At 33.0% G+C, this 23,661-nt stretch overlaps 1 protein-coding gene and 1 non-coding gene across 2 annotated transcripts in view; both read left to right on the top strand.

Moving 5' to 3' along the window:
* LOC118195464 (uncharacterized) overlaps nucleotides 1–23,661 on the top strand; it is a 210,775-nt gene that overhangs the window by 160,663 nt on the left and 26,451 nt on the right. Inside the window, exons 10-11 of the mRNA XM_085807142.1 lie at nucleotides 19,320–19,381; nucleotides 21,625–21,727. Of these exons, the coding sequence (XP_085663268.1) occupies nucleotides 19,320–19,381; nucleotides 21,625–21,727 (165 nt within the window). The remainder of the gene's footprint in view (nucleotides 1–19,319; nucleotides 19,382–21,624; nucleotides 21,728–23,661) is intronic.
* TRNAN-GUU (transfer RNA asparagine (anticodon GUU)) lies at nucleotides 9,656–9,727 on the top strand. Its single transcript has one exon. It is a non-coding gene; the product is annotated as a tRNA-Asn (tRNA).

Genomic DNA, 23,661 nt, shown 5'->3' with positions numbered 1-23,661 from the left:
ACTGATTGTTTAAGTACAGCAAAAGTCCGATATTCTGGCACACTCGGGACTTTATAGATACCCTGTTACCGGATTAAAGTTGCATAGTTCCACAAAACAAATTTTTTCGTATTATTGAATGCATTGAAGAATGAAAATGAATTTCAAATACTATTCTACAAACATATTTCGTGTGTAAAACATATAGAGCAAATAAATTTAAATCGCGGTTTAATTTATTTAACTAGTTTTTGCTTTGAAGTCATCGCTCTAGACCAGGTTTTCTTAAACTGTGGTTCACGACCCGCAAAAGGGTCACGGCACCTGCACCAGGGGGTCGCCAAAAGTTTTAGCAGTTTTGATCATTAACTTATCATAATAATTTTACAATTACCAAATATTTTTACACAATGTATCTGAAAATAGATAAAGATAAGACAATACAGACAAATAAAAAAACGAAAACGTTTCGACGCATTCTTTTTTTAATATAAATGTTCATTTTTCTTGCTTTGCACGTGACGCTGTCGTTTCGTCTGCTACTTATTTAAAATTTTCACATTGTTTTATGTCTTAAAATTAGAAATTAAAGTTAATGACCTAAAACTGCAATAGTATATTACAGTACAAGTGAAAAAAATGACAGTTCCACTCACAGGTGCGTCGGATTTGCGCAATACTTATGGGGGGGGGTCCACAAAATTTTTGTGAATATTATAGGGTCCTGGACGTCGCCAAAAAAATCTCACTAATAAAAGGGGGTCGCGACTGGAAAAAGTTTAAGAAACCATGCTTTGACAGCAGATGAAATCCTTTCTTCTTTTTAAGTAAAAGTTAAATATTTCATAGTTTCTGACGCCCTTTAATATGTTATACCATTCGTATGGTATAACTTAATAAAGGACACCCCCCCCCCATTATTAAGTTATTCCATACGAATATTTATTAGTTCCCTAATATTATATTTAGGCCTCTCTCCCGGCAAATTTCGCAAATGCATTTAACATTTCGCAGGCCTCATGCATAGTGATTTGGGTTGAAACTTCTTTGTCGTCACTATCAATTTCTTTTACGATCGAAGGATACTTTGCACGACGTCATGACTAAACGCTTCTGGCATATTTCTAAAATCACATGTTTCCCTTTCAATGTTTTTATCAAAATTTAAAATGCTCTAAATAAGCAAAGAAAGCCAACTGTATATATGTGCGTGTGTGTTTTTATATATTTTTGGCATATTATTATGTTTCTATTTATATATATATATATAGTATATATATATATACTATATATAGTGTATATATATATATGATCTTAAATTCACTTAGTGCGAAATCGAGTTATTCTACTACTTGCGCAATTGCTGCAAAGCAAGTTAATAATAATTTATTTACTAAATAATATTGATTATATTATCTCCTTAGATTAATTATAGTAGAATTATCTGAAAAGAGTGAATCCATACTTAGTAAGTTCTGTTTCGAAAGATGTTTTGAAGTAACTTGAATGTAAATTGTTAAAAATGTTTAACGGGGACTAGATAGATAGATAGATAGATATATGCAAAATATAAAATATCTGTCTTTCAAATAATAAATTAATAATAACCCTTTAACTTTCGTTTTCATTCTAAAAATAACCAGAGCAATAATTTTTCTAACTAAACTCCCTGCAGTTCTGATGCGCACTTATCGATGAAATCTGAACCCAACATCTGGACATTAAGCTGTCATGTGATCTGAAATGGTATAAAGGGTAGTTTCGTCGCAACTCCCCCTCTCCTCTCTCTTTTCCCTCTTCTATTCTGCTTCTTTTCGTTGCATCGATTTGCTACTCGCCACGCAGAGTTTACTTTTCTAATTTCGTCCATTGTTTTAGAAATGTAAGCTGTATAAAATTGTGGTGTGCATAGCGCGCCCATAGTGATGTGCTTTATCATGGAATAAAATTGTGTTTCCAAAATCAGCGACCACGTCTCCCTTCTAAAGTTGTCTTTCTAGCTACGCAGGTGACTGGTGAGAGCGGATCCGGACACTCGGGAGGCTTACTAGGACTATTCCTGTATCGTCCAGAATCCGCAACTGTACAACGCGATAATTCTTTGGCGCCCCAGAAGCCCGGCGTCAGGAGCTTAATAGAAACTTTTGTTGGTGCTGTATATTGAAATTTGGGCATTTTAAACTGATATTTAAACATTTTAGAATACACAATTTACACACACAATTTCTAGCTACGCAGTAAAATCTCTTAAAGTTACAACGCAGAGAACCATCCTCAGTCCGTTGTAAATTTCTTTCACCAAGTCACCTTATTACAATAATGGCAGTGTGTTGTTACATGTATAATATATATAGATATGCAAAGTTTTAAAAAAACGACTAACTGAAAATGGCAAATTACCGCAAAATAATTGCCGATCCTTTCCGAATATTGCCGATTAAATGCTAGCAGAGCCATTTTACGGCAGGGATGCCGATGAAATGGGTACCGGATTATCGGGTGTGCCAAACCACCAGGGAAAGAATTAACAGATTTTCACTGCATTTCTTTGTGGTAGTGGCTTAAAAGAGTTATTGGTTCGTAAAACGCTAATGTCGGGAATGAAATGAAATTTCCAAATGAAAACATGCGGTATATCATGCAGGGCTGCAAAGCTTCTAGCTCAGTATACTCATTTAAGTATGAAGACTTAGATTATGTTCATTTTTATAGCAAATATTTTTTATGAATAAAGTAATTTCGTTCTATATATATGAAGATATTAAACTCAATAAAAAATTCAGCCCAGTTAATTTCTTTTTAATCTGCTCATTTAAATGCTAAAAATACCACACATATTTTTATATACGTTTTTGGCTGAAAACATAAATTTTTGCTAAATATTTTAAAAAGTAAGAACTGATTGGGGGTAGCTATAGGCTCAAATATTGAAATGCATATTAAGCTTAGCTACATTCGTGTTCAACCGTCATAAGAATGTCTGACTCTGGAATATAATTTTACTCTTTTGCTCCATCTCTGAGTTAGTTTGGTAAAGAAATAAAACAATGAGCAGGGAATATTGTGCATCTACTAATATGAATTTGTCAAATTAAACGAGTATCGTAGTTCAACAGAAAAAAAAAAAAAAAAAAAAAAAAACGAACCGTGTTATTGCCTACGGATAGGTTAACTACTAATGCTCCTGTCTGTGGAGAAGGCGATCCTGGGTGATCTCTAACCGGGGCCTAGTTCTCTGAAATTTGAGGTATAATGCGGCAAGTGAATATGAAATGGAAAGACGTATTCTCGCATTAAGTTGGCTTAGCGCTACTGAATTTTATGTCCCATGGTTGACTGTAATCTCAGTTTAGACATTACTCAATCATACCAATGTATACAACTCACGTTTATTGTATAAGCTCTACGTAATATAATATTTATACCAGATGCTTCCTCTAATTATACTATTATTAGCTTATACCTTGTAGAGTCATTAGGAATTTTGAAGTAGGAAACACGAAGAATGAGCAATGCCCTCGCCGGGAGTCGAACCTCGACCTCTCGAATACGCGTTGGAGTGTGCTACCGTTACACTACAAAGGCATGCTGGAAGGAGGGAGGAAATGCTTTATATACTCCTCCTTTTAAAGGGCAACTGGGGATTAGGAAACCCAATAATCAAATCCCGGTGGTGACGAATTATTTTCCACCATTACCACCTTTTCTTTAGTTCGGGCGCCAGTGTAGATTTATTAGGTATTTTTGAAGCAGGAGAAGAGGCAAATGTGCAATGCCCTCTCCGGGACTCGAACCTGGACCTTTCGAATACGCGCCGTGTGTGCTATACCGTTTCCCCACGAAGGCATGCTGGAAGGAGGTAGAAAATACCTTATAACATTTTGTTATTATCCGCAAGTGTTATTGAAATAATGTATTATATCCTTCTGGGAAAATTTTTAAAAGTTACGTGTAGGCTATGTTTAAAAGAGAGTTACTTATTTTTAAGTTATATACCATTTTAAGCTTCTACTGAGTTCATTGCAATCATTTGATTTCTGCTACTCATTGTGATTGAGTAATCATTTCAAAGAGTTTTTAATGGCTTAGAATCATTTAATTAATAATCGAAAACTGCGATTTCGTGAAATTAAATTATTAAAAGGCTAATTATGGTAGTTTCTTAGCTGCTCAACTTAAGCTACACATTTGCGCAGAAATGTGCGCAGTCTCTTTTACTAAACCTCAATGGCAATTTTTCGTGGAAAACTAATTCTCCAAGTCGTCATATTTGGCAAGAAAAAGTTTGTCAGTTACCGAAACAAAGTCTGAACCACCTGTAATTGTTATGAGTCATACATTATTATATTTAAGAGCTTGATCATCAAGGAAAAGTAAATTAGGTAGATCCTCCCACAAAAGACAACTCGCTTCGAGTTTGAAGTCGAAGGAGAAAAAATATTACGTGACTAGCCTGGAAATGTCGATAAGATTGAGTGGATATGGGCAAAAGAAAGAAAACGAAAAATATCTGTCATTGCTTAAGGTATTACATTAATTAAGAGGGATGATTCAGTGGCCTTATTTGCAGCAAATTCATTAAATTGTTTAAGCAGATGTAAAACTTGAAATTTTTCCTATGTGAGGTGTATCAGATATCGATAAAAAATTTTGATTGCCTTTTGCTACTCTTTCCTTGATTAAAGCAATAATTATTGAGCACTGATTAAGGAATTGTTTACCCATAAGTATTTTCTGTTTAGTAGGTTTTTTATGGTGTGTGTGTGTGTGTGTGAGCGTAACGACGCTAACAACGCACAATTATTGGTAACCTTGTATTATATAACTCTTTTTTTCTAGAACTCTTTTTTTTTTCTAAACTACTTTAAAAAATGGCATGTAAATTATTATGCTTGGTTTTGTTGTTCTGTTATCGGTTTTCCTTCACATGATCTGATAAGTTTAGTGCAGTACTCATTAAAACGGCTTACTGCAAACAAACACTGTGAACACTCTTGTTTTAACTGGTATGAAGCACAATTGAAAGACTATTTGCACATGTCAAAGAATTAGATAATAACTAAATAAAAAAAATAAATAAATAAATCTATTAATAGATATTGTACATTATTGAATTGCTTTCTTTGCTTCGGTAAACAAAGTATGTAACAATTCACTTAGAGCTTACAATCAAGAAGTAAACAAAACTGTTTCACTGCACGATCAGCTTGATTCTTTTCATATTAAAGTCCCTAAAATTCCTATTAAAGTCTTTATGTAGGTTGTATGAAAAGTGCTTAAGTAACTATCTCACGAACTATGGTACAATTTCGGAGCAAGTTACAAAATTCTGCATACCTCTGACAAGTGCCTTACTGAAGTACATGCCCTCAAATGTAAATATAACTTATTGATCTCAGGTTAAATTTACTTAATCTAAAAGAAAAGGGATATGATCACTTCATATAAAATAGCATTAAATTTCCTTACAACATGAGGTTATTTCTCTTTTCTCAAGAAAATTGAAATTTTACTCACAATAGGCATCCATACTGCTTTTGTTTCACTACAGTCATTTCTTTTTATAGTATTTTTCCGTTCAGATAGTTTTTGTAACTTTGTTCCTAATTTAAATCACAGCGTTTTCAGGGACCATTTTGAAAATCCTTTTATCTCCCATTAATTTCAGAGTCATTTTCGAATTTTGTAAATAAATACTTTACAAATCTCAAGACATTGAATCCGTTTTCAGGTGAACGACGTTTATTTCCTATCTAATAATCCTTAAAACAAAAATGCTTGAAAAGTATCTGCACATAACTTGATATAATTCAAAGCTATATCTTTTCTGTTTCTTTGAACTGGTTAATCCTACTTAGTACATTAAAACTGGTTTTATTTCGATGGGATTCTGAAGGAAAATTCCGCATATATGTATTAGAGAGAAAATAGATGCGTATCAAAGATCTGATATGAATTATTAAAGTGCAACAAGTGTTTGTGTGTAGTAAAAGAGTGGGTTACCTCGAAGCATGGAAACGTTTCTTTTTAATCGTTTGTTTGCTTGTTTGATTATTGTAAAGCTCCGACAGTGATCTGCCAAAGAGAAGAAATGCATTTGTGAAAGACTTTCTAAGCGAAACTGGCTGATACTTACACGAGAAAAGTCATAAAGGCGCCTATGCAGCCAGGCTGTTCGTTAGTACTTGAATCCTATGTGCAGCAGACAATACCTGGCGGTTCTCTTAAAATTTCGTAAACTTTTTAATATTTTATTTAAGTGAACACTATAGTCTTTCTGCTTTAATCTGCTCATCCTTTGGTGACAAATCGCTGACGTTTAGATTTTACAAATCATCTTCAGCGCTCTGTAACAATCATGTAAATTAATAATCTACAGGAAAGTAAATGTGAATACTTCTGCAAATATGCTGCGTCTTTAAATCAGAGTTTTAGACTCCCCCATAGTAGATTGACCACCTAAAGTTGAAAAGATTACATCTTTATATAAATGATTCTGCCCCAAAATCATTATGAAAATTATTAAAATATTCGGCTCTGTAATTAATTTCCAGTAACATGCTACGGAACCAGCGCAAGAGAAATCCAAAATGCAAAAGCTTTGTCAAAAAGGAATTATCACCAAAGCAACATTTTATACCAATTTAATATTAAATTACATTTATCCATCGCACTGAAAAGACCATTCACACTCATGATTCAGCTATATGAGTTTTGCATACATCATTTAATGGGCACAAATACGGGATTTTTATATGTATCGAAATTTGTATTTTTCAGAATATGCTTAATATAGTATGATAATTATATGCTAGTTCAGATGCCAAGAAATAAGCTAATTCTAAATTCTGTGAGTTTCGTAGTCAATTACAAGAGAAACTATACTGGAAAAAAGGTTTTCATCTGCAGTTTATTGCAACAAGAATTTCATTACAAAATCTAAAACTGCAGCTAAATAAATTGAATAATAAATGAAAAATTAATTGACGCTAATCTCAGTTTAATTATATCTAGTTTATGAGTATCCTCAATGAAATGATTGTTTCCATCGCCACGATCCAAACTATGTAAAATCGATCGAAAATTATCCTGCATGTTAAACATTTTTTTTAAGTAATAGTTTACCTGTGTTTATGGTTAAATGTAAAAGAATTAAATAACTGGTAAGTATAAACAAGTATTTTAGTATTTCGTAAAATGTATCATATTTAAAATTAAGACTATTCCTAGATTTACGAGTAGCTATAATTTTAGTAGTCCCTTGACAGTTATCAAATCATGGTTTAACTGTATACGATCACTGTTTCTTAAAAAGAAGTCAAATTTGTTTTTACATGCATTTGATCATGTGGGTGTGATTTCCTATCATGTCACAAAAGTAATAAAAATTTTTTTCACTTAGTAACTTCCCTATCATATCTTTTTCGAAACCTCCTCCTACAAGAAGTAGTTTAAGATGCGCAAATGCATTTGGTTCAATATGTAAAATGCCTACTCGCATTTAATCTAGATAGCAATGTCTCTTCTCAAGTGATATTCATTTCCATTTTTTTCGGGAGGATCCAAGATACAAACGTCGTTTTTCTGAAAGAAAAATGACACTGTCGGTGTTAAAATCATTTTCGTGACCTGCTCTAAGATGTTTTGTCCATTAACTCCAATGAGGAATCTTGACACGGAGTCGTGAAATAGACACCTGCCGCGTAGGACACCCACGATTCCTTCTAAATGTCTTCACATCCTGACGCAAAAGGCAATAGTCTTCGGTTCATGGCTAGATTTTAGAATTAAAGAAAGTAATGGCGTTCTGGATCACGGCTACTGTTAACTCCTACTGCTTTATCATCTGTGTTTATTTTTTGCATTAAGATGAATTATTTATTTTTGCGTATCTCGCAGCTATTTTTGTAGAATCATATTTATAAATTTGAAAAAGGTTTAAAGCATCACTTTCAACCGATAAATCTTGAAGAATTAGTAACTAAATACGGTCTTGTATGTGGCTTAAAATGCGGGCTTGTGGTATAAATAGGAGTTTTATTGAAGCTTCAAAGCTCCTCAGTTTCATTAGCTACTTTGAAACTATTCATTGGCTATCGAGAAGAAATATATAACACATGAAAAATGTGGTATAAGCAATACGGTGGCATAATACTAAGAGCCAATACGATTAAAATTATAAAAAAGTAAAAGATAAGGCGCTGTTAGTTAGAATTCTTAAAATCATAAAAGCAGAATTCTAAACTTTCAGATACCTCAAGTTATTCAGTGATCGAAATTACATTAAACGATAATGGTAGAGAGTTTCTTAATCTGTTCTGTAAGATTTAAAAAAGCTGAATTTACCTATGTAGCGTATGGTATGTATTATTCCTTTTTTAGTTAATGTCCGTAACGAATGATATGTATTATGGATGGTAAGTTTAGTATTGTGTTTGTAAGATATGGTATGTATGATGGATGGTATGTTTAGTAATGCGTTTGTAAAATATGGTATGTATGATTTCGTTTATAGTTAATAAGCTGAATTATAAACATTCCAACTGGAAAATTCATATACCTATCCAGAATAATTTTACAAAGCCTTGTAGAGACAATAGGTTATTTTTGAAAGCAGGCAAAACAAAAAATGAGCAATGCCCCCGCCAGTATTCGAACCACAAACCTCTCGAATACGCGCCGAGTGTGCTAACTATTACACCACGAAGGCATGTTAAAAAGGTAGGAGAAATACCTTACATACACTCCCTTTTAAAGGGCGACTGGGGATTAGGGAACTCAATCTGCAAATCCTGGTTATGGAGAATCTTCATCCACCACCTTTTAATTCGGGCTTAACTGAAGAGTCATTAGGTTATTTCGAAGCACGAGACATGAAAAATGAGCAATGCCCTCTCCGGCACTCGAACCACGGACCTCTCGAATACGCGCTGAGTGTGCTAACTACTACACCAGGAAGGCATGCTAAGAAGGCAGGAGAAATACCTTACAGCCTTACCATTTAATAAATGAGGACATGTTGCTGAAATGCTGAAAACTGCAGAATTACAGTCGAACTTTTATTATTTAATTTCAGTAAGTCGAAATGTTCGGTACTTCGAGCTGAGGTTGAAAGTAGAACTCGAAATTAATTTCATTCTTTATAACATGTCAAATGTTTGATTATTCGATATTTTTCCTACTCCTTTTAGTTTCAGCTTATTGAATGTAAATTTGGCTACTTAAAATAGCATATATTTAAACTAAAAGTAATTCTTGTTAAAAAAACAATTGATTAATAGTCAGAACTTAAACTCTTAACAGAAACGGGGAAACATTAAAAGAAATAAATATGTTGAAGCTATATTTTTAAATAAGGAATTGATTTCGTTTTACATGCTTGGGAATGACATTTTCTACATGTATTGTAAACACTTTAAAGTCGTTTTAAAATGTAGTTGATTTCCTAGATACAATGAGCATAAACCTTCCTATATTAATTATCAGTAACTTAACAATTGTTTCTTTGTACAAATAACATAGCTCGCACCTGTGTAATTTAGGTAACATAGTACAATTAACATAGCTCGCATTTGTGTAATTTCGGCTTTGCAAGAATGTACATGCAATAAAGTTTACTTTTGTTACACCAATCTCCAAACAAGCTTATAAGGTATTTCTCCCACTTTCCTAGCGTGCCTTCGTGGTGTAACGGTAGCACGCTGGGCCGTTATTCCAGAGGTCCGTGGTTCGATTCCCGGCGAAGGCGTTTGCTATTTTTCATCTTTTCTGCCTCTAAAAAAAATCCTAATGACTCTACAAGTGGCGCCCGAACTAAAAGGGTTGTGGATGATGATTCTCCGCACCCAGGATTTGGCGACTAGGTCCCCTAAAACCCTAGTCGCCCTTTTAAAAGGGAAGTATATAAGGTATTTCTCCCACATTCCTAGCGTGCCTTCGTGGTGTAACGGTAGCACACTGGGCCGGTGTTCCAGAGGTCCGTGATTCGATTCCCGGCGAAGGCGGTTGCGTATTTTTCATCTCTCCTGCTTCAAAAAAAAAAAAACCTAATGACTCTACAAGCTCTTAAGCAATCTCCAAACGTTGCTTTTTGAACATGGTAAGCGTTTCATAGATTATGAAATTTCCCACACGCCCTAGGATTAGAAAAATTAATTTCTTGCATGCAATTGACTACCAATGATTCCAGAAATTTGCTCTAACATACCTATGTAGCTTTGTGTCCTTTTCCTGAAATGTAAATTTGAGTTATATCATGTGTATTGTGTAATCATTTCCTTAAAAAGTATTCAGAAGTTAATTAAAAGTTAATTATGTGCATTTATTTATCTATATTTAATTTAAATTCTCAAAAAAAAAAAAAAAAAAAAAAGAATTTGATGGAAATAAACTTTATGCTTAATTTATTATTTAAATAATGTATTATACGTAAAAAAGCGATTTCCTCGCTTAATTTAATATCACTTCGTAGAGTTTTCTGTAATTCGGAAAGTTAAGTATGTTTAAAATGTGCTCAGGCCTGTCTAAAATACTCTTATTGTTGATTTTCAATATAAGGGAAGTTTAGAGTGTTTAATGATTCAAATCCTTGAGCTATAAGTACCCATTAACTAAAACTGAGAATTCCTATTATTTCTTTCTTCTCTGATAACGATATTCAAAGTATAATGTAAGTACTTGCTATTGTATCCAAATGAAAGTTTCATTTCTCGTTCTTTGCTTCATGGAATTAAGAAGCAAACGGATCCAAATGTCCACCCGTCTTCCCCTATCACCAAACTTCTGGAGAATACTTTCAACTCACTGGTATTTTAAGTGCCCCCCATGCCGCGCAGACACCATGCACTTAGAAACATCCAAGCCTTATCCGAGATATATGTATATACGTTACGGAGAATGGAATTGAATAAAGTTTTCAAAGATGTTACATACCAATAAAAGTTTAAGATATGAATACTAAAAACAAAATTCCAGAACTAAAAGTTAAGTGAGCCCATTTAATAATCAATTAAAAATGCACCCACTCGCAAGCGCAAGCAAAAGGAGAATAATTAAATAGGCACAGTTCTCGTGAGCTATATTAAAAAAGAAATAAAAGTCTTAGAAAAATAACTGAAAATAATAATAATAATTGTTTTGAAAACCCTTTTCATCGGAGTTAAACAATTACTAAGTCACACACGAAACCTGATTCAAAAGTATTCCAGTGATGAGAAACTGAAATTCTCATATACTGATCTTTAACAGGACTTCTTGCAATAGAAACTGAATTTAGAGATCAAATTTAGATTAATAAAAGATAATACAAAATCACTGATATCGGTAGCATCGAGTTTCTTGGGCAAGTTCATCATATATAAGTTCATTACCATAAATGCAAATCAATGTAATTTCCTTAGTTCCAACAGTAGAGTTTAATGTTAGAAAATAATGCGTATGATACCGGAGCTCTTTCGAGAATAAATTAATGTTTCTGCTAATTCAACTGGATTATTTACAATAAAAAAAACTTTTCTTAGCCTCATTCTTGGAATCAATTAAAACAATGCAATGAAAGTTGTGTATTGAAAAAACTTGATTTTAGGAAAGTAATAGAGTAAATCAGTTAATTCATATTTATGATTTTGTTGCTTATTACGCTGACTACTTATTAATGCTGTGTCAAATGTAAATTAAGAGATACAGTTTTGACCAAGAAGATAGATATGAAGGATGATTAATGAAAAATCAGACAGTCTGCCATATAGCGCCGAGAATGAAAGCAGCTGCAGAATATGTTTTTCAGTTATCATAAATAGTACTGACAAAATTTCATAACTTTAAATATACTGTTCTAGAACTATGCTTCTTGATAATCTTCGGAGACTAAAATTAATAACCACAATTTCTTTTTCAAAATACATTTCTAACGTTTCGTAGCGAATTTGCTACCGTTTCTATTTGTTCACCTGTGGGAAGTGCTTTACCATTGTCCTGGCTCTGCCTGTAATTCATAAGAAATGCTTCTAACACCATAATACTCATTGCAGAATAATCATTAGCTCTCTGCCTAGTAATAAAACTTTTATACTTTTCATTTTCGAGAAGTTAGAAAGTTAGTTAGTTTCGAGAAGTCAGTTAGAAATATGTAATGCCACGAAATTACCTTCGCCCTCTTGGCACATCGTGATTGTGGTGTACACGAGAAGAGAAAATTATATTATGAGTATGTCCCTATATTTGCTAAATTTCCTAAATAACACTTGTCACATATTTCCTAAATAATAATTGAATTATTTTAAGATTATTTTATACATATTTTCAAGTTTACCAACTGTATCGAAAACTGCACAAATACGTGTATTATTTACTATTTCCCATGATGTGCGACCACCAATGGCCGAGCGGTAAAATCGGTGAGCAGTGGTAGAACGCCGGGTTCTCAATTCCGGCGAACGGCCTGACTGCACGAGAGTTTTCGTGGTTTTCTTCATGTATAATGTAGATATGAGCCACTTTGTTTCAAGAAGGCAAATAATCTAAACAATCCAGACCTATGGCATGCACTGAATATGCACGCTGGGAATAGCAGCTACGAAGTTCTTCATCTGAACTTCTCGTCTCCGAATCTTTCAGTTGGCAAAAAAGTAACAAGACTCATCTAAATAAGCGTCTATATTTGTAAACTTACTTACAAAAATAAAATGTTAATAAATTTTGATGGTATAGTGTAATTTTTTATTCCAGATGTAAAATAATAATAATAATAATTTACGAGTAAGTTGCAGGAAAATACGTAATTATAATATAACAGCTTCAGAGTAATCAAAGTTTTTCTTTATTTTTCAGTCGCTGGGAATTTCTTAGGTGGACACTTAATGTATAAAGCGATTTGAAGATCTTGTTTGTTTTTTATGGTACTTGATTTTATTAGACACCGTAACTTAAAAGGAACTTCATTCAGTGTGTTACTCACGTCCCAAGTAGCACGGCAACGTCGTTACAAACTCGCCGAGGATGTCGTTGCAAAAACGTGGCAATATGCCGTCTTTAAGACGCCCAGATGTCCGCGAAACTCCACTGTTTTGCAACCGTTGCAAAGACGCCTTTATTACGTCTTTGCAGATGGGATTTATGTTGAATAGACGTCGTTATTGCGTCTTTCTCAGGTTATATTTTGGTTGTGAAAGCATCGTATCACGACGTCTTAACGACGCCTAAATGTTCGCAAAATTCCATATTTTTGCAACAGTTGTGAAAACGTCGTTATGTCCTTGTGTTACACAATGATTTATGCAGAAAAATAAGCTTAATAATTAATGTATTTTTCTTCTTTTTTAAAATTTTGTATTCCTTGTATTTTTCTAAAGTTTAAATATTTTATCATTTCCTGAAAATCAGAAGATAATACAATTTTTTCTCTTTAGACTAAATATGCATAATTAATAATAGCCTTAATTATTTTCAGTACTTTAACCTATATTTTTTTAAATAACTTAAATTCTAAATTACGATTATTTAAGATTTCATCATTTTTTCCCCTTAATCCTTTAGTATGTAAGTAAGAATAATTATGAAAGTGGTTATTATAAATATATAACAATAACAGTAGGTTTTAAGAAAATAAAACTCAATCAGACGTAAATAAAAGTAAAGATATATATGTGGGTAAAAACAGAGCGTTTCTGATAACAGCATTATCACATTTATTTCTGTTAAATCTCAGAGACATTGAAAATTGCCCCTGCCATGATAAATTAGGAAGCGGTACTTAAGGTAGCATAATCAGTATTTTAAATGAACTCAAGTATAAATCTATTCGCGTTTCACAGTAAAAAAATATAACCATTGACTTCTATATCTCCAAGATATCCAAATGAAAGAAAGTATAAAGTAGTTACTAAATGTGATCAAAAATATTTCATACAAAAATACACCTAAATCTAATAACTTCCCATATTCATATATAGAATGAAATAATAACCTAACAAACAACATACATGAAAGCACTATTTAAGAAAAACATTTAGTAGTATTTGAAAGTATAAATAGCAGAAGAAAGGTAACAAAACTAAAATTTCCAATTAATAAAAAATCATTTGCGTTTTTTAAATAGTAAGCAATTAAAAGTGCAATAATTATGGATTGCAGTATTTACTAGTAATGCTGATGTCTCTTAACACCATTTCTTTAGATCAGGGATGTCAAACTCATAGGTACACTTGGGCCAAACAAACAATATTTAACTTTAGGCGGGCCGAAAAAAAAAATCAATATTCATAGAAACGTAGATTTATTTCGAATAATACAATAATAAACATATATATATATATATATATATATATATATATATATAGAAAAGAACAAGAAAAATTTAATGTTTACGTCCTGATATTTGACATCTCTTCTCTGCTATTATCTTTCCTATTTCGGGAGAAATTTTGTTTGCAGTGATAACTCCCAACGCTGACCCAAGGTGAGCATTATTAATACGGTTTCTAATAGGAGACTTATTACCTTTCATGACTGAAAATAACTGCTCGCACCGATAAGTGCTACCAAACATGGAAATAATTTCATATGCGAATTTTTGAGTATTTTCAAACCTGGCTGGTAAATATTTGTAAAATTCAGGCACGCCCACTTCAATGAATTTTGCTTTCAAATTTGAGTTTCGTTGAATCTCGATCACCTCCATTTGCATATGGCTGGGTACTGAGTCAATACTTATTGAGAAAATCGAAGAAAACAAAAAAAAAATTGTCTTCGAGGGAACTAAAATCATTAAACCTCGTTTCAAATTCAGTTGTTAAATTTGCAATTTTTTCTGCGTATTTTTGATACAAACAAGTATCATCTAAACTTGATTTATTCATGCTGCACGTCGGGAAGTGCGTCAAATCTTCATTTTTAAGTTGTTTTTCCCAAAGAACTAGTTGACATTTGAAGGCTTTAATTATGTCAAACATGTTCGTAATGATATGATCTTTTCCTTGTAACGATAAATTTAAATCGGTTAAGTGTTTGGTTATATCAACCAAGAAAGATAAATCTTGTATCCATATTGGATCGTAAAACAAACTTACGTCTTGATTTTTCGTTTTTAAAAACTGACATATTTCTTCTTTCAAATCCCAGAATTGTTTCAGAATCTTGGAGCAAGATAACCAACGTACCTCGGTATAGTAAGACAAACCCGAATATTCACTATCTAACTCATTTAAGAAAGCAGTGAATTGACGCTGATTTAAACCTCGAGATCTTATAAAATTTATAACTTTTTTTATATATGACAAAACATTCTCCATATTTATTACTTTCGTGCATAGAACTTCTTGATGTATAATACAATGCATATGATGAATGTTTGAACCGTGAATTTCACTAAGTTTTTTCCTTAGTAATGCTAGGAAGCCCTTGTTTTTCCCGGTCATTGATGGAGCGCCATCTGTAGCTACAGAATTTAATTTTGCCAAAGGTAGATTGTATTTCTGCAGAAGTCCAAAAACACAAGTAAATATATCTTCTCCTGTGGTAGTACCAGGCATCGGTATTAGTTCCAGTAATTCCTCAAAAATATTAAAATTCTTGTCACAAGAACGAAGAAACACTGCTAATTGAGCTTTGCCACTAATGTCCGTGCTCTCGTCACAGGCAATGGAGAAACTTTCGAAACTAGATGATTTTGCTTTGATCTGATCACTTAAATTCGCAGCTAAATCATTAACTCTTTCCGCAACTGTATTTCGAAACAATGAAATTGATTGAAAAGCCTTCACATTTCCAGGACAAACAATTTCTCCAGCTTTCATTAGGCATTCCTTGATGAAATCACCGTCAGTAAAAGGCTTCGAATGTTTAGCTATCAACTCGGACAAGACGTAGCTTGCATGTACCGCCGCTTCTCTTGCAATACTTTACTAAACATGGACTGTTGCTTTTTCACTCCTAACTTGAGCTCTTTCAACTTTTCTTCTCTCATTAATCCTTCGTAATTGTTATATTTCGATTTGTGTTGTTCGTAATGACATTTAATATTATATAACTTTGGTACATTAATAGTATTATTACATATCAAGCAGATTATTTTATCTTTTATTTCACAGCAAAAATATTATAATTCCCATTTTACTTGGAATATTCTATGTTCGTCAGCGATTTTTCGTTTAATTTTACTACCACTTGGTTTTGATATAGACATACTGAATACAAAGGGCTGGAATAAACACGGTTAACGTTAAAAAGTTAACAAAAATTTATTCTTTCCACAAGAGATAAATCAAGATGCTGAAATATTTCTTCAAAAATATTCTAACAATATCACAAAATGCCAAACGTTTAGCAAAAATCAATTCAAAGCAGAGAAACTAATTCTATCTCACAGCGAAATCGCTACAAATCAATCACAGCATTAAGAAAACAAACAGTTCGCTAGAACTACAGCTACTACTGAGATGAGTTGTTTATTCTCGGCTTTTATAAGCTTTATAATTAATTTCTCGAATATACTGGAAACATCTATAAATATCTGGATTTTTGTGGATGGCTACAGCAATTACGAGATATTTATTTATTATGTATTAAATGCACGCGCTGTTTTATTTTTAACCTTCCAACGCAGCTGTCTTTTCAAAAATCGTCTGCGTAGTTAAGGCAACATGAAGCAAATCTAATTACAATTCTGAATTAAAAAAAAAACTAAATAAATAAATAACTATGAAATCCGTAACAATATGAATTAAGTAATAATTAATAATAAAGCAAAGTGCATGCACATGCATGCACCAATATATCGTACAAAACTATGATTGGAAAACTGAAACCATGAGTTCGGCGACATTCGGCTATCGGGGGATGCGTACAAGTTCTGAGTGCACGTGTCCACCAAAAGCCGAAGGTAGCTGAACGCAAGCTACTCACACGCATTTGTAATTTAAGTAGTGTGTGTGTCAGCTCGCTGTGAGTAATCTAACAACACTGAATAAATAATCGTTAATTACTTAGCAGTAAACATTTCATTTTTTTCTTCGTCGATATGTTATTTTATTATTATATATTATTATTTGCCGATATATTGGCCGACCCGCAAAAATATTTGTTGTGGGCCGCATGCGGCCCGCGGGCCGCGAGTTTGACATCCTTGCTTTAGATCATATGTAAATGTATTTACTTATTTTTACTTTCTACATTTTAGAATAGTGGTAGATTACTATGATAATTTCATGCACCTTTTTATAATCAATAACTTTCCTTCTGATAATAACACAGAACAGAAATAATGACTTGCAGAAATAATTTAAATAATATAGTATACAATTGTAAGCTAAGTACGTTAAAGTAAGCTCTTCGTTAAATAGCACACGATGAAACTTTTTGTTTCTATTTATTATGAATTTCTTTGTTATCACAAGCACATAGAAAGAAAGTAAAGAAAATATTCCTGAAAATAAGATGGAGTCTGAAATTATTGAGCAGTTAACTAACTAGTTCGAATCTGGCAGCGGCGCAAGCCTCGAGCTCAGATGTTCGTTTATATAATCATCCAGTAAATAATATACATGGAATGTCAATCGGTCGAACAGCAGTTCAGTGTAACTTTTCAATGATTTATACGATTGCATTAAGCCTTTCGACGGTTCTTCTGATAATTTAATAGAATCTTTTTTAAATGGCCTAGAAGAATTATTTCAACTGAATAGAATTACGAACAATGTTCATAAGATTATATTTACAAAACATTATTTATCGGGCTCTCTAAACCATTTGTGTGTATACGAGCCAGTTTCCCTTAGAAAGTCCTCCACGAAGGCATCCCTCCTCTTAGGCAGATAGCCCTCGAGGCTTTGCCGTAATTAAATAACCTAACCTAACCTAAACCATTTGTAACGTCGGTGTCGCCGAATCCCGAGTGTACCGTATACTAGGATTAAACCAAGCATTTTTTAATGCAAGGAGATGGACAAAAACATAAAAACATAACAAACAGTTCATCAGAATTTTTATAGGTAATTAATTTCGTATTTTTGTTCACAGTTTCTTTAATTTTTATGTCAACATTTATTAGTAATTTATCAAAGGCATTAATTTTGTCGTTATTTCTTTCTCCTTTTCCATTAATTTTTCCGTTCTGCTTCTCCTGATTGTCGGTGAGTTTTTCGTCAGATATATTGGACAGACGTTAAAAATTGCATGGATATGCATCGTCTTTTAACATTGGACGTTTTCTTGGAATTCTTAAAATCGCCCCATTTTTATCCGTTTATACATCTTCGCGAAAATTGTACTTTTTGCTCTGTATGCGGTTAAAATGTTTCATATTATGTCAGCATATTAATTCAAATAAATTCGTCCTTACTTCAAAAATAATAAATAAAGTCATTATTCAGCAGTGAAATAATTGCTAACATGTGATTTGCATTGATTTCGGAAATACGATTTTTTAAAATATATAAAATGCATAACTTAATAACTTACTTTATAGATTAGTTTCATTTTTAAATATTTTGCAATAATATTTATTAAAAAAATATTTTAAGTATTAATTATTTTAAACAATAATTTAGCACGTATTTTAGTACTAATTAAATTTAATAAATCAAAAGTATTTATATTAAATTTACATTTCATTAGATGAATTTATCTTAGATTAATATATTTAGATGAAATAAAGTAATGAAATATTGCAAAATAAATCTTATGCGGACTTCAGATTCTTGAAAGGGCAGATTTAGTCTCTTTTCATTCTAAAAGTAACGCTGACGAACTATGAAAAAATGCTAAAACGATCACGTCTAACAGCGGTCATCATGACGTTTCAGCGACGTCGACAAATTGCCAAGACGCAACGGCAAATATTTTGCGTCTTCGCTACGTTGTAAAGACGTCGTAAAAGTTACCACGACCACTTTGCAACCTCTCGGACAAGTTTGCAAAGTCTTTGCTACGTCATGTGCTATTTGGGGTTGGTTGCAGCTTACGATTTCAGTTTTTAAACCATACATAGTACCTATTCAGTAAAGACTTTTTTTTTATGATGGCAATGAGTCTAAAAAATCTTCCGTTCTTCTGACAAATATATTTAAATTAGATAAAAAAAGAAATACATACTGCAGTTCTAAATAAAAAATTTTCTTTATTGGAAATCAAGTTTGAAATTTGAGATAAACTTTAAAAATTTAGCAATTCTATGTTTTAGCCATATATTTATTTTGTCTACGATGAACTTCTAACGTACTGAAAAAGATTAATTGAGTTTTAACCTCTAGTAATGTAATATCTAACGCAATCTCATCTGATTTTATTGTAAAATATATATGTATGGAAATCGATTTCTTTTGAATGTAATATATTTTTCTTTTCAGGTTAATCTGTTGGATGGAAAACGAAGTTTGAATGTTAATATATTCTTAAAGCAATTCCGTAGGTAAGCATTTTTGTAGGTAATATGTAATTTAGGACACGAATTGAATAGCTTAGGTAAATTCCAAACCTATCATAATTATGTCATTGTGGATGTGAGAATGGTGCAACACTGCAATTAAAATAAGTATTTATTCTAATATGCAGAACTTTTCAGTCCTGAGATGAATAAATTTTGCTTATTTGATTTTAATAGCATTAGTAATTTATTCAAACTGTAGAGCCATTAGGTATTTTTTGAAAAGCAGTAGACGGGAAAAATGAGCAACACCTTCGACGGGAATAGAACCATGGAATTCTGGAATACGCCGAGTGTGCTACCGTTACACAACGAAGACACACTAAGAAGGCGGGAGAAATACCTTATAAAACTATAAAGTTCTTGTTAATTTACGTGTCCTTAGCTACTAGAATTTTAGAGAACAATCTAGCAACTATTCGCTAGTCTTCTTGCGATTTTAAAATATAAGTACAAAGAAGGGTTAAAACACCATTTTATTCACTCAAAGAAATATTGCAGACGGCCCCTCTCGGGCTTACAGGAAAGCCTCCTCTCGGGCTTTAACTTAAGATAGAAAATAAGGATCTAAACTAATTCTAACTAGCTGAACTTTAGCCGAAGCTGTACAAAAATAACTAACCGAGCTGGCCCGTAATTAAACATCACCGACGAATACTAACAGGCGCGTAAGACTGCGGCCGAACGTAGTAATACAGGCTTAAATTAACGACGTTGCCCGAAGGTAGAATACGCTTTACTGAGAACATCTGAGCTCTTCTACGGAAGTGACTGAACTTCCCATAAATACTGGTTCTACTTCATTTACATAAAACGCGATACTGAAATCTCATTCAGGCAGACAGTTGTAGGTGTAAATAAGAATTTAAAGGAAAGGGTTTCAAAATTAAAAATACCTATTAGAAAATTAAAATAATCCCTACAAAACCAATTATAACGTATCAAAAGAGCTGCATGTAATTTATTTTGTTCAAATACCAGTTTTTATTTTCAAATGTTGCAACCAGTTATAAATGTTAACCAGTTATTTATTCCAAAAGTAAACTATAACTATTGCAGGGCAATTATTGAACAAAAAAATAATTATTTAAAATATGTCTGTTCTTCATTAATACCTGTAGTTTTACTCTTTAGCATAAATGGGTTTTTTTTCTTATGCTTTTATAATTGCATAAATGTGACTGTAGGATAATCTATCATTATCGCATGCTTCATGCATAGTTTTAGACTGTTTTACAATTACGGACTAGAAATGTCTCTTTTATAGGTAATAGTTGCCTCAGTCTTCTATACAATCTTTCTATATAAACACATTTAAATTTCACTTTTTATTTTCTGTTCAGTTCGTGACAATTATTCCTCAGTTTTGCTAACAGTAAGTTTTGAATTAAATTACATCCTATATTTCTTGGCACTATACGATATTTGAAAGTTCGACCACCAGAAAGTTCGGCAAGAAGCCCACAATTCATACTGTGCCATGGCTTACCCGTCGAGCGAATATTTGCCCTATCATCTGTGCTCTACAGAAAATAGTAATACTTGAATCGGTCTTGTTTAGAGATTTCTTTCATGCAACCCATGGCAAACATTACACCTACTTCTTTCGTCTCAATAGGCAATTGCGAAACGTAGTGAGATATCTAGCTATTGCTTGGGGATATCATTTTGCTCTTAGAGTCATTTTTGTCTTCGTCAAAAGTATTAGCCCTTGAATAACCTTGTCTTTCGGAAAGACCTGTATTGCAAATTTCCGTCCATATTCTTTATATGATATTTAGTTTTTTGGAGAATACCTGATTAGGACTGATTCCCTGTCTAACAGAACGATAACTCTCCATCACCGCGATTAATCGAAATACTATCTTTAAAATATTTTCAGCAAGAGCTAAACATGCCATAATCTTCCATAAACTTTCCATAATCTGTTAGAATGTGAAGTAGGTTTCAATGCGCATCATATTAAGGTGTCTTTATTTGCCCATTTTTGATCTAAATCTTAGCAGCCTTCTGCAAAAACAAAAACGCTCCGATCTGCCAATGCTTCACATAATAGTTGTGCACGAAATTTGTAGTTTTCTTTAGCGCGTCTTTCATAATACATCTGTTTTAAAATATCCTTTAATAAGTTTCTACTTATCTGTGAGTTGAAAAAGACCAAATAAAATTGTATTATTTTTTTGTTTATGAAGCCTTTATAACAAAATTTTTCTTTTCTACTGCTACAGCTCAAATGATGAAATAATCAACATTTTAAAACGAGGGGCTCACGATGAAATCGGAGCAGAGAAGCTGCGAGGGCTTTTAAAAATTCTTCCCGAATCTGACGAAGTAAGTATTGGATGATTTTTTTTTCAAACATTCTTTAACTTCATCTCGTATTTTGTCGTTTATGGGAAATAAGGTAAAAGAATTAGTATATGATTAAATTTTTATGCATTTTGGTTTTCTTTATATTTCAAATTCAAAATCACAATATTTGTCTGAAATCATTCTTGAATCTGGGCAAACCAAACCGCTGGAGGTTCTCTCACCTCTCTTTACTTACTGCAAACCTCTCGAGAGGACTTTGAGTGCTCCCCCCTTTCCACTCAGACAGTATTATGTCTACAAACATCCACGCCTTCAAGATTCCAACCCAGATCCAATGGTACGACAATCAGCGTCACTATGCACTATATCGGCTGCGCAGAACTTCGAAAATGAAATAACTGGCATTGAAAGTAAGTCCCAAATTAATCATATGTTAACATTCCTTCAAAAAACAATGCAAAACACCGCGAAAATTCATTTAATATCAAACGTCCGGTGATATCAAAAAGATCAGTTTGTGCACAGCCACACGACACAAAACCAGACTTTTGAAAAGAAGAATGAAGAACGCACAATCTGAGGAAGAAATAATAGATGCATACCTGCTCTTCGCAAAGTAAAGAACAATACACAAAAGAAAAATCCGGGAAGCGAAATTAAAATGCTGGAGTAAGTTCGTAACAGGAAACGAACATCCCTACTGGCCCGTATACAAGTTTGCTCAAATGAAGTTTCTCGCTCAAATCAAATTGTAATTCAATAAACAACAAATAGCGCAAGCACAGAGGATGCTACAACAGAAAACGTTAAAAGTATAATGAATTATGTTCTTCAACTCCTCAACGACTATTCACAGAACGACTCAGCTCCGCAAAAGGAGAGAAAAAACACAGCCCCGTACGGAATGGGTAACTCCCTGATCCAAATCCTTCACAAACAATTTCCTTTATTCCTGTAAACCTTTAATAAATGTCAGTATATTAAGTTAATTCCCTCCAGCTTCCAAATGGAGAAAATTATTCTCTGGAGAAAGGAAAAGGCAAGATGCATTGAACTATGTTCCTACAGGCATATCAATTTATTTCCATCTCCAGGCAAAGTCTTTGAGAGAGACCTTGCAAACCGCCTAAGTCATCACATTAAGTAAGAAAACTGCGCACGTCAATTCCAATTCAGATTCACTCCGAACGGAAGTACCATTCATGCTATAAATACAGTAATACGGCAAATTTCGAATAACTAATCCCAGAATATGCATTCGGTGTTACTCTGCCTCGATCTTATAAAGGCATTTGATTCTCTCTAGTGGCCTGAAATCTTAAACATACTCAGGGACATCAAATGCCCGTAACTTATCTACAAAACCTTCCAAAGGTACCTTTATAGACAGAAAAAATATTATTACAACCAATAACATAATAATATCCAAGAACAATAATAACCAAATCGAAAAGAAGCGAGAACGAGGCTGTCCGCAGGGTTCTTGCCTTATCTCTTCTCGAATCTGGCGTTCGATAAAATTATCCAACATAAACGGCCATCGCACCTCAAATGCATCGCTTGCTCCGATGATGCGGCTTTTGTTGTCAATGGTATAACTCGAGATCTGCTCGAGAATAGTGTAAATAGCACATTAAACATCTTTGACAAACTATGCAAGCAGAAAAAATGAAAATTCACAAGCAGCTATCTTCAATAAACTATCATAGAAAATTAGCAGAATTCCAAAATTCCTGTAAAACTTTAATAACCTGCCAAACTTGCCTGTAAAACCTGCCAAAGTTCCATATCGAAAATAAAAACCTCAAAATCGTAAAATCTATGAAATATGTCGACAAAATTAAAGATAATAAATTGAACTTTATGGACGATCTCGATTAAATCAAAAGCAAAATCTCTAAAACAGAAGCAAACCTATTGATAATGCATGAAACTGGATGGGGCACAAACTC

Source organism: Stegodyphus dumicola, chromosome X1 (assembly GCF_044657685.1).
Source record: "Stegodyphus dumicola isolate Sdum_Otavi_A_Nest chromosome X1, ASM4465768v1".
NCBI classification, from domain to species: domain Eukaryota; kingdom Metazoa; phylum Arthropoda; class Arachnida; order Araneae; family Eresidae; genus Stegodyphus; species Stegodyphus dumicola.
The sequence above is the reverse complement of the archived record's forward strand: the minus strand, read 5'-3'. Positions and strand labels throughout refer to the sequence as shown.